General features: G+C 37.3%; 3 protein-coding genes across 5 annotated transcripts in view; 1 reads left to right on the forward strand and 2 right to left on the reverse strand.

Moving 5' to 3' along the window:
- Window positions 1-1049: 1049 nt before the first annotated feature.
- On the forward strand, window positions 1050-1754 carry LOC119068619. Its single transcript, XM_037172280.1, has 2 exons — window positions 1050-1208; window positions 1281-1754. The coding sequence occupies exons 1-2, from the start codon at window positions 1168-1170 to the stop codon at window positions 1690-1692; spliced, it is 453 nt and encodes a 150-aa protein (XP_037028175.1). The 5' UTR covers window positions 1050-1167; the 3' UTR covers window positions 1693-1754.
- Window positions 1755-3985: 2231 nt separating this feature from the next.
- LOC119068620 (sorting nexin-29) lies at window positions 3986-6312 on the reverse strand. The gene is made up of 6 exons (XM_037172281.1): window positions 6144-6312; window positions 5907-6067; window positions 5471-5835; window positions 4779-5409; window positions 4446-4710; window positions 3986-4366 (listed from the first exon to the last, which is right to left on the reverse strand). The coding sequence occupies exons 1-6, from the start codon at window positions 6144-6146 to the stop codon at window positions 4235-4237; spliced, it is 1557 nt and encodes a 518-aa protein (XP_037028176.1). The 5' UTR covers window positions 6147-6312; the 3' UTR covers window positions 3986-4234.
- Window positions 6313-10442: 4130 nt separating this feature from the next.
- The window catches only part of LOC119068621, a 38281-nt gene continuing 32909 nt past the window's right edge, over window positions 10443-15814 (reverse strand). Inside the window, exons 4-14 of one of the 3 annotated variants that reach the window (XM_037172283.1) lie at window positions 14932-15065; window positions 14349-14856; window positions 14102-14281; window positions 13860-14039; window positions 13621-13800; window positions 13204-13558; window positions 12973-13140; window positions 12066-12167; window positions 11802-11954; window positions 11652-11731; window positions 10443-11418 (exon numbers count right to left, since the gene is read on the reverse strand). In XM_037172283.1, the coding sequence (XP_037028178.1) occupies window positions 11297-11418; window positions 11652-11731; window positions 11802-11954; window positions 12066-12167; window positions 12973-13140; window positions 13204-13558; window positions 13621-13800; window positions 13860-14039; window positions 14102-14281; window positions 14349-14856; window positions 14932-15065 (2162 nt within the window). In that variant the 3' untranslated portion in view covers window positions 10443-11296. Of the gene's footprint in view, window positions 11419-11651; window positions 11732-11801; window positions 11973-12065; window positions 12168-12211; window positions 12598-12972; window positions 13141-13203; window positions 13559-13620; window positions 13801-13859; window positions 14040-14101; window positions 14282-14348; window positions 14857-14931; window positions 15066-15814 lie in introns of those variants that run through there. The other 2 variants (XM_037172282.1, XM_037172285.1) reach the window with 2 other exon arrangements.

Consider the following 15814-nt stretch of genomic DNA (forward strand, 5'->3'; position numbering starts at 1 on the left):
CTTGCAGGCAATACACCAACAAGAAGAGAGCTATTTTCGTAAGTGAGTCTCTAAAAGCACAGCGACAAATAGAAAATATTCAGCGGAACTGAGCGAATCCTCTCTTTTAATCATATAAAACGACCTCGTCGTTCATTTCTGGCACACTATAAACAATACGTTGTTCCTTCAAGGCTTTCTTTTAGCGAAGTCGATGCTAGAACTCGTTCGCTAAAAAACCATTTCAGGTAGGTTAAGCGAGGTAGAGCTGACCGCTTTAGGATTTTGTTAACTTTGGTTCGGAAGATTTCGATGAAACTAAGTCTTTCTTTTGTCAGAATTTAATTTGATCTGTTTCCATTCCGTAGAACATCAGAAATATATATTTAGGGTATACACGCACGAAATTTTGAAAACCGGCACATCTTCTGTTCCTATATTCTATTCAAAACTTTATACCTCAAGTTTTGAATGAAATACCTTACTTGGCAATAATGGGGTAAATGATGAAAGAGCAGAGTGGAGCGTCTATTTATGATTTATTGTTGATTAAAAATCTAGCCGCAAAATTACTAGAAAATAGAGAACAGAAAAAGTACTTTTCTAAAGAATTTGTACTCACGCGAAGGTTTTTATCTCAGTTATTTGCGATGTTTCGGAAGTTTAACAACGGAAAATAAAATGAAATTGATTAAAAATATATTGAAAACATTGTCAGTCAAGGGACCCGACCCGCCGAAAAGGTGGGACCTAGTGATTCTAAGGCACAAACATATATTTTTCATCAGTAAAAAACTTAATTTAGGCCACACCTACCTTACGCTTTTCTTACGAAATGTGCCAACGTTTCTCACAATAAAGGCAACGGAAAGTCACTTGTCGCGAAAAAAAACTATTTCTTGGAAGAGGTCGAAAACCGAAGACAATTTCAGAAAAACCCGAAATTGATTTTCGGTAATTTCGCGAGCTGTAGCCGGAACTAAGTGGAACCACTGTCCAAAATATTTTTTTCTATATTTCCCGCTTTTCCTCAGACTATGTGCCCATTTTGTGCTCAATCAAAATCAACGTTTGCAATGTGAAAAACATTTTGACATTGACAGCTTGAATAGGTTATACCTTTGTTTTGCCTGACGATTTTCATTATTTCGGGCTGATTTCATCATAAATTAATATCCTGAACAACCAATGAATTTTCTCGCAAAGCAAACTAATTTCCGTCGATTCGGGTAAGTGGGACAGTAATGACAAATAAAGGTTAAGCTCAAAATTTCATCTGCCCAACTATTTGCATTCTGTAGACGGCTCATTCGTTGCTGTTCTGAACCTCAGGTTGCCTTTTTCAAAAGCTCAGCGAAAGAGACGACCGGCAAAGGATCAGATGATGGAGAAAACAATCAACCGATAAAGTACTTTGGGAGTGGAGCAGCTACTTGGACTGCCGGACAAAGTCACCTAAATCCACAATATAACACCGGAGTGTGGTACCAACCATACGTTATATCTTTGAGCTTAGCGGTATTTCTGATTTACTTCTGCATATTACGCGAGGAGAATGATGTCGATGAAAAATTGTCCATGTCACTGTACGATCGAATTGAAGGTTTGGAGGAACAACAAATTTTGGCATCAATACAGTATAACAGGGGACACGGACTGTCAACGGTTGAGTTGGAAAAGCGGTTGGAAGAGTTAAAGCTGGAGAAACAGTAAATCAAATTGTGTAACATGTTTCATATAGAGTTTAGTGACCATTAAATGAACTGAAGTTGACATTTTGTACGTTTTTGATTCCGGCTCTGGACTGAGCCATATCCACACTGCTTGAGAGATGAAAGAAACTCAACGTCAGACAGTGAAAGTGAAATTGAAAGTCGATTTGTCATTATACCTCCATTAGTCAAGAATGGTGAAGGCGGATCCGAACGAAGTTATTATAGGTGGCCAATCCGGCCCTGCGTAAATGCATTTTTTCGCTGAAACATACCATTGAGCCCAAATGCCACCAAATGAAGTGAGCAGAACCAAACCGTTGTTCCGCACTAAGGCAACTGTAGTACTTAAAAGTCGTCGATATTGATGATTGAGGCGAAGGGCTTTCCTTTGTTCATTTCTTTTGACTACCGTTTTCTTAGTAGTTTTGGGTCCTTTAGGCTCAGAAAAAAAAACATCCGTTAAATACATTGAAGCACCTCTCGTCGTCTTCTTCGATCCTACGTACTTTCAAAAATGTAGTGGATTGACAGTTAAATGCTACAGATAACCCTTATAAGCCAATTTCTGCTCAGACTCAAACTGTTCAACTTCGACAACTTCTTGTTAGCATGACTATCCACTTTCCCGTTTCTCAGATTTGTCATTGCCTTTATGTACAACGCTGGATAAGTGCTTCACTTCCTGGTCAAACATTGATATAAACTCTTGAAAACTATTTAATAGGAACCAGTAACCAGGAGCCAGGAACCAGTAACCAGGAACCAGTAACAGGAAACCAGTAAGAATTTCAAAAATATATTTCACTCTTGATTTCAACAATCTGAAGATTCGAGTCGAATAGAGCAAACGATAGTAAAGATTACAGCAGCTGCTGTATTTCATTGGACAGTTGCAACTGTATGAAGAATACACCCACTATAATTAGCTCAAACGGTAAATTTTTATGGATTTTCGTCACAGAATTTTAACTGAATTACTTTATGCGACAAACTGAATGTTTAAAAAAATCGCTGCACACAAGGGGTAGTCGATTTTCTGCGGCGCGAATCGGTCTAAAATTGTAGTGTTACGCAGACCACGGAAAACCACTTTTCAGGCTACGGTCCGGAAGAACTTCAGGCGGCGAAAAAACAAAACTGAAAATTTTTGAGTAGCGGTACATTAGACCATTATCACCTGCACCTGTTATTTTTGCTCTATACAGTTCATGCATGCATGCTATCAGAAAAAAGGAAAAAATATTGAAAAAATTAAAGGCAGATTGGCAACTCATAATAATTCAAAAATACAGTGGAAAATCAGTGGAAATATATTTGGCTTTGACAGCTTATTTTGAAGAAATTTCCAAGGTATATGGGCGGAGGTAATGTCATATATAAACGAATCAGATGTGCAGTGGCACGAAAGTTCGCTATAAACGCCATCTCTCCCTTTCTTTAAAATCACAAAATTGTTTAGAAACCTGGGCCATCTGTTTTGTGATAAGCACAACATTTTGTGAAACAGAAGTAAATCATAGTCAACCATTTTAAAAAAAGTTGTTGGAAATTTCGATATCGAAATAAAGTAAGATTTTTGAAAATATTTTTGAATTTTGGTCAATCACGCCTGGAATTAAATTAATTTCTGTTTGTGGCAAAGGCGTGGGGTGATTTGGCACACAGTGCTAAAACAACGCATTTTTCAACTATGTAAAAGGTGAACTCGCACACGATTTTTCGATACCAAAATTTTGTAAAAGGAGTCATTAAGTCGATGACATGCCTAAAAAGCTTTTGCAGCAGTAAGCTTGCGTGTGCGAGTTCACCTTTTACGTAGTTTAAAAGTGCGTTCTTTCGGCACCGTGTGCCATATTCCCCGATACCCATTTTTGGTCGCTCGAGTTAATATAAACTACTTTCAAAATCATTCTTTATTAGGATTCGATATCGAAAAAAAAAACTTTAAAATTTCTGATTTGCTCGGAAAATCAACCATTGGGATATTTGGTTCCAAGGTCCCAAAGTCAAGTTTTTACTTTTTTTAAACTTTTTTCATTCTTATTAAAACGAAAGGAAAAACTGGAATTATCTTAAAGCTTTTTTGGGCGAAGGTGAGAATGGAAAATTTTCAGTTTTTTCATTTTTCACCACCTGAAGTTGTTCCTGAATACTCTAAAAAGTAGTTTTGCGGCGTCTATAGAAGAGAAGAATTTTTTGTAAACCGGTCTCTTTCGCACCACAGGAAATCTAAAAACCCCTACTGCACACACTTAAACCATAATGGAAATTTCAATTGAAAGTAGTGTCCATGTAGGTAAATTGTTACAAATTTATTTATATTTTCTGTGTGACTACAAAAGTTGTTTTTAGAATAATATCAGTAAGTAAAAACATAAACTCTTTCTCTCTGCCTTTCCGGTTAAATAATACTTTTTCACTGAATAACAACATTTACATAAACAATGCACCTCCATATGTACATCCAAACATAGAATATTCGATTTGACCGTATAGTAAATTTGTAAATTGGATTTTCTGCTCCATTTTCCATATTTTTTTTACTTGAAAAATGGAAATGCTTGTTCTAACTGACTTCTGGTGGTGCAAGACGAAACATCCGGCAAAATTGCCAACAAATGTCTCAAATAAACCTGTAGCCTTTGTCGCCTCTGTTCAACGAAATGAGCATCCTAATTCGGAGGAAAACAAAACAAGAATCAAAAATGGTTGGAATGTAAATGGCATTTCATCATCCAGTCCCCCACTCACCATATTCCCGAAACTTTTCTTTGGTGGAAAGTCCAACGTTTTGACTGCCACATTTTTTTGCAATTTCCTATGCAATTTATGAAAATCACTGTAGCGTCTGAGCACCGTCCATTCGTCGCCGCCATGAGTAGGTATTACATGCACTTCGTATGCATAATATCGTTTGGTCCGTGTTTGCTGCAGTGAAACACGCGGCACACTGACCGAAAAGTAGTTGAAACCGTATCTCGATGAATTGCTCAGACCTTTGAGACGATGATTTTCACTGAAACGAAATTGGCGATTGGCTGTCAGGATTTCTGTGGCTGTAAATTTAGTTCGTTTTCGGCTTACAGACTCAATTCGGCTATTCGATTCTCGAGCATCGTACATCGATCAATGGTTTCACGTAGCCTCGCTTTTATCACAGCAACATCTTCCATTGATTTGATCGAACTGATAGAACTGTTCAAAGACGTATGCTTTGACGCAACGTTCGATGTGGAGGTCGATGTTGACGAATCGGTTATCTTAAAATTATCATCCGCCATGCCCGAATCACTTTGCGGCGTTTCAATGTCTTCGCTGTATTCGTGCTGATAATTGAATTGAATTGGTGCCGGTGATGGTTCATACATTGTGATGCAGCTAGGGGATTCGGGCTGTATGGGTGGACTAGTCACTGTCGACGACGGTTCAATGATCGCCGTTTTGATTGGTTCCATATGCTTTTTTGGTCTTTGATCGATGCGCAAGCACAAATCGGACATCGATTTCGGAACTGATCCACTGCTGGACGATGCTAAGCTGGTATTCGGTTCGTTGTCATCGAAATTGATAATTTGACGATTTTTCGTCTTCCTAGGAATATTGTTTTTGGGAATGGGTACCGCGATCACCGGTTCCTGGCGCGTTTCTTTTAAACGAGACGATACGTTCAGATCGGGACTATCCACTGATATAGCGAAAAGTATCGAACCGAGACCTGTAAGCAAAAATGGAAATTAGGCTGCAACGTCCGACGGAATTACACTGATTCGGTATACCAGCAGCGATCGACGGAAGCAGGTTCTGCACTTCTGAATCACGAAGAAATGCCCAATCTTCGAAACTGTTTGCTAGATTCGGATCGTTCAACCAAACCAAAATGTAACGTTCGAACGATCGCTCATTCAACAGGGCGCGGATTAAGGATCTCACTTTACCACCGTCTGTCCACACATGTCGCAAAGTAGAAAACCGTTCGCGTTCCTGCTGTGAAAGATTGCTGTACGCAAAATCCCAGAACGTTGTTGTCTGTTCGGCATTACTTCCTATGACAATTTCAGTGACATTTTTGAACAACGACGATACGGAACTTTTCAATCCATGCGACAAGGCGTAGTCCCAGGTTGAACAGAGTTTTATGATCCTAAAAATGAGCAGTCCAATTACAAAGGCATGACCAATAGTCACCATCACCACCACTCCTCACCAACTTACTTCTGATCATCTTCGGTAGCCAGTTCCGTTTTTCCACCATATCTCGTTTGACATTCTTTGACGATTTCAATCAGCTCTTTCAGCAACGATTTACTTCCCTCATAGTTTTTGTTCGTATTTGGCAAATGATTCGTTAGTATTGCACTCATGGCTCGAAAGCTCTGAATGAAGTTGAAAAAAGAAATTTGTTAAAAACTCCCATCGCATCGCAAATCGAATGACGCAATTCCGCCAAACCATTTTCTTTCTCTGCGTAATCACTTAGCCAATCAATCGCTCCATATTGCAAGATATTCGAAAATATTGGTATTTAAATGGATTAAAATTTTAAAATTAGATTTCTCTTTTGTTTTTGTGTAATAAACATTGGAACATTGGGTATAATGACACTTCATGACATGAATTATCGAAATTTTATTTTTGCCAAGTTGGTTTGTCGTGCACACACTGCACAGAGAGCCTCCGCTCCACACGCTTTCTTTCATCACACAATATTTTTGTTACCAGCTGTACCAGCCTGGTTGGTATAAACCGTATAAACCATATAAACTCGGTAGTGGGTGAGGTGTCATAAAATAACTCTTTATACGTATGGCGGGTTTCAATTCAAAATAACAACGCACTACAAACCAAGCACCAAAACAGATTTTTTAAGGGTCATTTACCCCTTGTAGGGAATTCAATTCCCGATATTTCCGAACTCTGGTTACTGTAAAATCTCGTAAAAAATATCCCAATGTATGAAAAATAACCAAATTGGCCGTAAAACAACATACCGACTTCGATGTATCGTCTTTTCGGAGTAAATATCAAAAAATAATAAAACATTCAAGGTATTCCATTAAAATAATTTTCTGGGATGTGTCGTTGATAGGTTCAATGCGGCAAATCCGTTGTACAACACTCTCTTGCGGCTGGCCCTACCAAAATCCGCGCTTCTATAGGTTTCTTCCATCGTACGGTAGAAACGAATTTTGACCGTCATCCACAGAAGCAAACATAACCACAACTTAAACAAATTTGTTCATTAAAACTTCAAAGTGAGGTTTTGTCACCTTCTCTGTGGATGACGATTGACATTTTGAATGGCCTTGGAAGAAACCAACGCACTTCTCATAATTCTCATAATTTGGGAAGTGGACAGTATTTGGGAAGTGGCTGTATTTCAATGTAGAAATCGTTATGAATGTCTGTAAATGATTGGTAGTGTGTTTGTGGACATGTAATTTGAAATGAAAAATTGGTGCCAGGACGGGAGACGAACCCGCAATCTTCACCTTTCCGGGGCGATGCTCTTACCACTTGAGCTACCCGGCACACTTTTCATTTCAATCTTTGTACTTTCATTTAGTCAATGCAATGTTGATATGTTGCTATGTTGTTAGTGTGTACGAATTGATTGTATTAGTGTAATGTTAATGTGATGTTAATTGAAGATCCGGTTGATTGAAGATCCTGTGTAGTTCAAACGTTGCGTCCTTATCCAGGACGTTTGGGTATACCTAAACTGTGATGCGTTAGCACCTTTCGTCGATATGGCGACGAACCCGTGACAAATCTCATAATTCTCATAATTTGGGAAGTGGACAGTATATATGGCTGTATTTCAATGTAGAAATCGTTATGAATGTCTGTAAATGATTGGTAGTGTGTTTGTGGACATGTAATTTGAAATGAAAAAAAATGAAAAATTGGTGCCAGGACGGGAGACGAACCCGCAATCAAGTGCGTTGAAGAAACCTATACCGTATCACATTAATTCCTACTAGAGTCGGCCTACTCTTTTGGGATGTCCATGTCGATTACGTTTCTAATAATCTCTAGCATGACTCGCTTGAAGAGCGTTATGGGTGACGGGACGGGTTCATCAATTTACTGTAGATGGTGTGTATCTACTCGGGTATGGATTGCAGATTTTGCATGAGAAATTGATCGACTTTGCCAATAACTCAGTGAAAATTTCTTAACTAAACGCAAAACTAACTTACCTTCAAAACTAACCGTAGTGAAACCAAATATTTCAATTATATTTTGCAAAGAAAATTCGATAATGATCGCATTTGAACAACATTTTAGTGAAAAACCGAAACTATCGGTAAGTTTTCCATGCAAAATCTGCAATTTATATCGAAGTAAAGAAGTGAGCTTTCGTGCTTTTTCGCTTACGAGCTTTGGAATCGACATTTTTTTGTTAGGTTAAACATGGCCTATAGCAACAGTTTGATAAAGAAAAGGCTTCGATTCAATCAACGCACCAGTAACTGGGCCGGACAATGAGATTTTACTTCGAAGTGAAACCAGGAATTTTTTTTGGGAATTTTATTTCCGAAAAATTATGTAAAAGTTTCCAAATATTCCTTAAAAAACACAATTTTTTCAAAGTTTTTGGGAACTACAATTATTAAAATATTTGTATGTGCAGAAAAAGCGCCAGTTGAATATCACCAGCTGATCGACTAACACACCTTTTGTATGATAAACAATCAAAACACATTCTTTGTTTACTTCAATAATTCGTGTTAACATAGAAATGCTCTGTGTATAAGGTTATCTTTTAATTGTTTACAATACAAAGTGTTTGAACACCAGCTGGTGATATTCTGCACATACAAGTATTTTAATAATTGTATTAAAAAAAATCTTAAAAAAAGCCCTGTTCGGAACACTTCGGAAAGTATATCATTTATGGTTACTCTCAAATAACGTGGCTTTACAATTCGATACCCGTTGAATTGTATTGGTAAGGCAGGATTTTTTTTACTGCTTTGTTAGGTTTGAAGATAAGGCAATTCTGTATTGAAACACACATATTACTAAAAGTTAAATTTTATTTTATTTACAAAACATTTTTTTGCTTTTCCTATCTACTAATTGCATATAATATTCGGTCTACAATTCGTTTTTAATGTTAAAAATATATTACAATAAAAATTACGTTTTTTTTCATCATTTAATTTCATTTTTAACATTTGCTACATCCGTCAAACTTATAATCTTTTGTTTTATCTTTCAATATATTAAATTTTTCATTAATTCTAACAACAAAAATTGATTTCTTTCATAAAAAAAATCAATTTTGTTTTTCCTCCCAAAATTTCATGTAATGCTAATATTGGTCAGTGTAGTAAAACAAGTAAACTTTTGATGCAACATTTTCTCCCCTCACTTACTAGTACACTTAATTAATACGTTTTCTTAGCCAGAAAGTTCGATCACACCGACATGAGTCCTACGAATGGTTTTAATTTCCTTGTCATGTAATTCTATATATCAAATTAACCAATACTCTGCTGTACCTTGAGTCTTCAAATTACACTCGCTGCACCTTGTTCGTTGATCCCAAAAAATTGGTTAATTTGATATCGATTACGTTCTTTTTTCGCATTGATTGAGTTTTCATGTATGATGAATGGTCACCGATTCAATTTGGTTAAGTTAAATCAGTGAAATGATAACAGCGAACATTTACTGTTCTAGCTATTGACGCCACCAATTATCATTTCACTGGATTAAATATTTTAAATTGATTTTTTTTAAACGGGACAAGATCAAAACTGATTAGTTGAAAAATCTAAAATGCGCTTTGAAAGTGCAGTTTCTATCAATTCTATGCCGTAAAACATTAACAACCATACTGAACGGTGAGCATGCAAGTAAAATCGAATGAAATGCACTTGAGTTAGGAAAGATTAAAAACGTGGAAATGAGCGAAAGTGCCTTTGTAAAAATTGAAACAGAGAAAGAATCTTCTTCACCCAGTGTCTTTGAACAAAAATTCACAAATTTAATTCTTAAACTAAATTTTAAATAAAAAAAAACTGTCCGTGCCGGAATGGCACGACATAAACAAAATTAATTAGTTTCGTAAGACAGTGCTTGATATTACACATCGTCACAATTGACTGTCGGTTCAACTATGGAATTGAACAAAACAGCAGTCAGAAATAAGGAAATCAATATCGAGGAGTGACTGAAGCTAAACAATGAATCTAGACGACATAGTAACCAGGCAAGAGCCTCTTACGAATTTAGGTTCTTCGTCAAGTCAGCTGCTCCCTGGATTAACTATGTCACAATTAATAATTAACATATGCTGAGAGTAGAGATCGGCTGAAGTGTTTCCCAGGCTGGCTACATGAGGTGACTTAGAAAATCACAAGTGCGTCTTTTATTGAATTTGATATATTGTGTGGTGTTATCATACAAAATGTGGGAGGGTGAATGTGCTAATCATGATTTGCAATCGATTTGAGATTTGGTGATCCGAGGCGTAGCCGAGGAAAATAAACACACAACAACGAGAATTTTCATTTTTATCCCAAGTTTTGTTATAGATTTTACATTCTGGGGCGTAGAAAGTAGTGCTTGAAAAATGAAAAGTACGGTTTTCGATACATGCTTAATTGAACTGATCAATTGCGACGTTGTGTAAAATAAAGTAGGGTCCCACGATGAGCTTTTTTTAGTTTTTCTTCATTTCTTTTTTTTAATAATTTATTTATTTCAAAATAATTAACAAAATTGTTTGCGTTGCCATTTTTTTCATCTTTATAAACTATGAACTTGTCGGCCTAATCTAAAATAGGAAAATTGAGAGAAAAGAATCTTAACGTTTATTGAGCTGTAAATATGCGTGTACTGTACTTTATCGACCATCAATTTTTTTTTATTTTTAAGCGTCCGGTGTATATTCATCTATTAATCTATTACACAACTCGATGAGGAAGACTTTATGTAAATTGAAAAGGGAAAATGAAAATTGAGAAAAATGAATTAGCTGGAATTGTTTGAAAATTGCAAAATTCCCTAGGTCAAAGTACAATTTTATTTGGCATTTACCCTTCACTGAATTGTTCAACAGTATTGTGATTAAGTCTACCGACCATTTTAAAAAAGTCCAAGTGTTCATACATTTATTTGTTTTTTGTTAGTATCTTTGATTCAACAGTATTGTGATTAAGTCTACCGACCATTTTAAAAAAGTCCAAGTGTTCATACATTTATTTGTTTTTTGTTAGTATCTTTGATACACGGAATGGAAATATTGATAAAAAATGTTTTTTAAAATTTTTGTCTCGTTTGATATTGCTCGGTTAACATCTCAAACATTTTCATTTAAAAATGTTAATCAGAAAATTAAAAATTAAAAAACCTGCAAAATTTTACCTTTTACAGACGACAATCATTATCAAAACTGGTTGCTACCCGAATCTGTTACTTCTTTTGTTCCATTCATATTTTGTCAACATATTGAAACAAAATCTTTTACTTCATCAACTGTAACAACACACATTCCCGTTTTATTACTATTATTGTAGCTGTCCATATAACATCATAATGCCGTCCGTATCAGGTTAATCGTCTAGATTGATTGTAATAACCATTTTGGGTCAATAATGACCGCCACTGTGCCTATGTTCTCGTCTTGCATTATTCGATGCTAGATTTGGTTCGCGAAAATCGCTTCGATGGTTACTTTTGTGATGGTGATGATGGTGTCGCTTTTTCTCGCCTGGAATATATCAAATTTCACACCATAAATATTCTCTCTTTCTCTCAACAATTTTTATGTGTTACGGCACATGCAATATCTATTGCAATATGTATATTGCCTAATCGCGTGAGGCACACAGGACGTGCGTGGTGCCAAATCTTTATTTTGACGAGTGGAAATACCGCCCTTCTTACTTGTCAAAACAGAAATTTGGAACGAAAGACTTAATGTTCTATTGAAAAATCGCGTACCTTTAACGCAGACATCGGCTACAACCATTTCGGAACCGTCTCTTAAGCCTAGATTGTCACGACCAAAATCTCGTCCGCGACTATTTGTAGAAACATTTTTTGTTAATTAACTAGGGATCATAGAATCGTGAATCGTGTTATGCTTCTTACCCATCTAAATTGTCTCTAGATCTTGTGAGGTTATCACGTGATCGGCTCAAATTTGGCTGATCCAATGTCTCTTTTCGCCGTAACGGATTGTGATTGTGTGAGCTATTCTTTGATGCTGATTCATGCAGATTTTCCCATGCTTGACGGTAATATCTGCAATTGTTAGGTAATCTATAAGTGATCATTGATCATTGATTCATTCAGCAAAAAAAGGAAACCGTCCGACTACAACGAACTGAAAATTATTGATTGAAATCAACGAACCTGTTCAATCCATTTCTCGACTCCGAACTGGAACTATCGAACGATGCAACTGTGTTACAGTCGGGTGAAGCACGATGACGATAATGTGGTGTCTTTCTACTTCTGTGCAACCGAACAAAAAATAAATGGAAATTAGCTTTTTCTTCTGCCTCCTATCGTTCCACTTTACACATACAAAGTCGATGTACAGATATTTATGGTTTTTTGGGTGCAAAAAGAAACAAACAAAAAATATTCAAAAATTTGGTGCGAAGAATTGACTGACAATTTGTAGGCTTACACAGATCTAACTTGGCTATTACTATGGCACATTGTATTGCTATTCGCCTCGACTCATAAGGGATTACTAAAGAATCCCGCTCTTGAAGTGTACACACCACGACCGAATGTACTTATGTCTCGACGACCAATTGGAATTTCCGGAAACGGTAACGCCAGTACAGTGTACCATCGCGAGGGCAAATGACGTTCGGATTGAAGTTTCGAATTCGTTGCTGCTATGTGATGGTTACGCTGTTTGGTTGGTTGGGAGCTGAGAAAGTCAAAGTAATTTTTTTTTGTGTTTCTGGTTTTAACTAATTGAGTGGAAGTGTTCAAGAATATGACGGAGGAAAGGGGTGCAGTTACAATGTGGAAACAAATGTGCTGTTGAAAAATGGAAAGAGTTTTGTGTTCAGCGAACTAAAACCGATACGTCATGTGCCCTCGCAATTTAAGTACTTTCAGAGCATCTATAGAATTAGACACTTTGAAGAGTCTAACGCTAAACAAAAATTGATGTGCCAAAGTGCCAATGGATTTGTTTTTTTAAGACAAAGCTAGTTCTTCGTTTGTCATAAAGGCTAATCTAAACGCAACCTGCAAATTTTCAATAATACCAACAAAAAATGAAATCAAATTGACCAACCTTCTGACCAACATATAAATGGTTGTGATGACTGCAGTAAGGAATATAAATCCACCGAAGGCACCCAACGCAACAACAGCACCAAGATTTAGTTTGGCTCCTTGCGGTTCTTTGGTTGGATCATTTTCCACACTGAACGGAATGTTAACATTCGGCGATTGATCGGATCTGCGAAGTAAACATTTTTGAGTTTGTTTCTAGCATTGCCACCAAACCGAAAGAATGTCCTACCTTATGTTCACGCTGCTCGCAATTTCATTGTCTTGCGGATGTGCGGCCAGAATAACGTTTTGCGGATTCTTAGTCGTTGTATCATAGTTGGGCGACAGTGGACGCACTTTGAGCGTTGGCGAGGGTTGAACATTTTTCGTTTGAACATTAACGGCTGGTCGTCGTGGTGGGAATTCTTCGCGCACCGTGCCAGGAATAATGACTTCTTCTGAATCGTCATCGGTGACATCATAGCTGGAAATTGTTGTTGTTGTTGGATTTGTCGGTCGTGTTGGCGGTCTGGTTGGTCGTTTCGATGGTCTGGTTTTGATAGACGTGACCGACGGCAAAACTGTCGGATGGTTTGTTTCGGATACTGTACAGGGAATGATGTGTTAAAGAATGCATTTTTTCCTTAAATTAACGCAAAGGACTCACTCCTCAAACAGGCGGGAAGTAATTCACTCCATTGCCCTGACTCCAAGCATGTTAATGTTTTTGGTCCATCCAATCTATAACCCTTGTTACACACAAACTCCAATTGAGAATTAAAGAATGTTCCGTTTGGCGAGAAGATTTGACCATTTTCGTAGTTCTCCGGGAGTTCACATTCAATGACTGTACCAAAAAGACAATGTTATGTTTTCGCTACAAAGAATTGGTTAGAAAAAAATTACTTTCACATCTCGGTGGCGGACCATTCCATCTTTCATCAATATCACAGGTTAGCATCGCTCGTCCAAGCATTTCGTAGCCGGTGTTACATTTGTAAATGACGGTACTCAGATAGCCAACAGAACCGTTTACCAAATCATATGAACCATGTGGAATTGAAGCTGGAAGACCACATTCGATATCTGAGAATGAGAAGGACGGTTTAGCAAGGAACTTTTTGTCACAAAATCTCAAATCTTTTTACTTTTGCACACTGGGGGAAATTCGTTGTAAAATCCAGTTTCTAGACATGTACGAGACGTTGGTCCCACTAAAAGATGACCATCATCACAGGAATATTCTACTGTTGCCCCTACGTCAAATCCTTTCGGTGCAATCATTGTTGAGTTGGGTGGCTGTTCAGGTCGACCACATGCCTTCGGTTCTGATAACAAATAATTTCTTGTTGGATTACCTCTCCATTTGCTTTTCATTTCAAAATATTGACTTACGATGTTGGCAAATGAAATTCAACGGTGTATTACAGTTCGTATCACTCCACAACCAGCCTTTCGATCCGTCGTAACGTGCACAATTCTCATCTCCGCCGGGTAAATTCCAGAACGACACTGTGACCTCTTCACCATCAATCCACTTCCATGCATTCCGATCCTTTGTATCTCGTACAGCACCCATCCAATACTGTGACGAAGCGTCACTTCGATGTCTGCGCCACAATTCCCAACTGATGAATCCTTGCAAAGCCGGATTGCTCTCGTCGATCAAAGTACCGCCACGAGCTCGACAAAAACCTAATGAGTCCTTGAAATTCATCGGCTGTCGATTGTAGAAAATGTAACATTTTCCGTTGTACGAAGCTGAAGCGCCTGGCGGTTGATCACGGAAGACGGGACAGCGTTCGATTGGAAGTGCTTGATCGGTGTAAACAAAAGCTTCGCAAATAGATAACGGGCTGGGTAAGCTAACTTCTAAATGAACGGAAACGAAAGCACCGGGCATCTGGAATTCAATGAAACGAATCGGTTCATTGAAAGATTCTTTTTTTTTCTATTTATAAAATGGGCGAGTAATTACCGGTGGATTGCATGGTAGGAACAGTGGTTGTCCTTCTTCCAAAACGCCAGTGAATCGATTACAAATGGGATTTGTACCGAGATCGGGTCTATTGTTTCCAACACGAACTACAATCGTAGCTGGTTTGTTATTACCTGGAAGATGGGAGCAATTTTTTAGTTTAGTATTGAAAGGAATTAGATCCAGCAGACAGTCATAATATTCATTAACTGCAACCTGCTCACATCGCATAGCATGGCATTATAAATTGATGATGTGGCCGAGAGAATTTATGGCAAAATCGAATAAAATAATAAAATCAAAATGCACTGTTGCCTCGGCTGTTGCATTATTTAAATTGTGTATTTAGTGTATAAAGTAATTTCAATGCAGTTTGCTTAAAATGATTATCCACGCTTCACTTACAACCTCAACGAAACAAGAATATGAAAATGAAATAACGGCAGTGGAATAAAAATGGTTATGCATTCGATTATTGCATTTCCAACAAAATCACAAAACATGGCTCATCCATAGACTCGAAATGAAAAAATACAAAACCAACAAAACATTGTCGAGAAAGTACATTAAACACATTTTCAACTATACTACAAAACTTGTAGTGATAGAACCATGCCGGAGAAAGGTAAGGTTCGAACATGTTAATATTTTCGACTCGCTTGAAGTAGATAGTGTGTTTTCCATACGGTAAATCATGGTCTATCACATCGTCACGTATTATAATGAATGATCTACTGGAATGCAGTCGGATTTAGTTGAAAAATGCAATTATTTCTACGCAAGATTCGGCGAATGTTATATTAAATTAACTCGTCTACAGTTACAGAAGATGAAATTACTTTTTTATAAAGCAAATTTCAACGTGGAAGAAATTGATAATAAA

This window comes from Bradysia coprophila (assembly GCF_014529535.1).
Source record: "Bradysia coprophila strain Holo2 chromosome X unlocalized genomic scaffold, BU_Bcop_v1 contig_20, whole genome shotgun sequence".
Lineage (NCBI taxonomy): Eukaryota > Metazoa > Arthropoda > Insecta > Diptera > Sciaridae > Bradysia > Bradysia coprophila.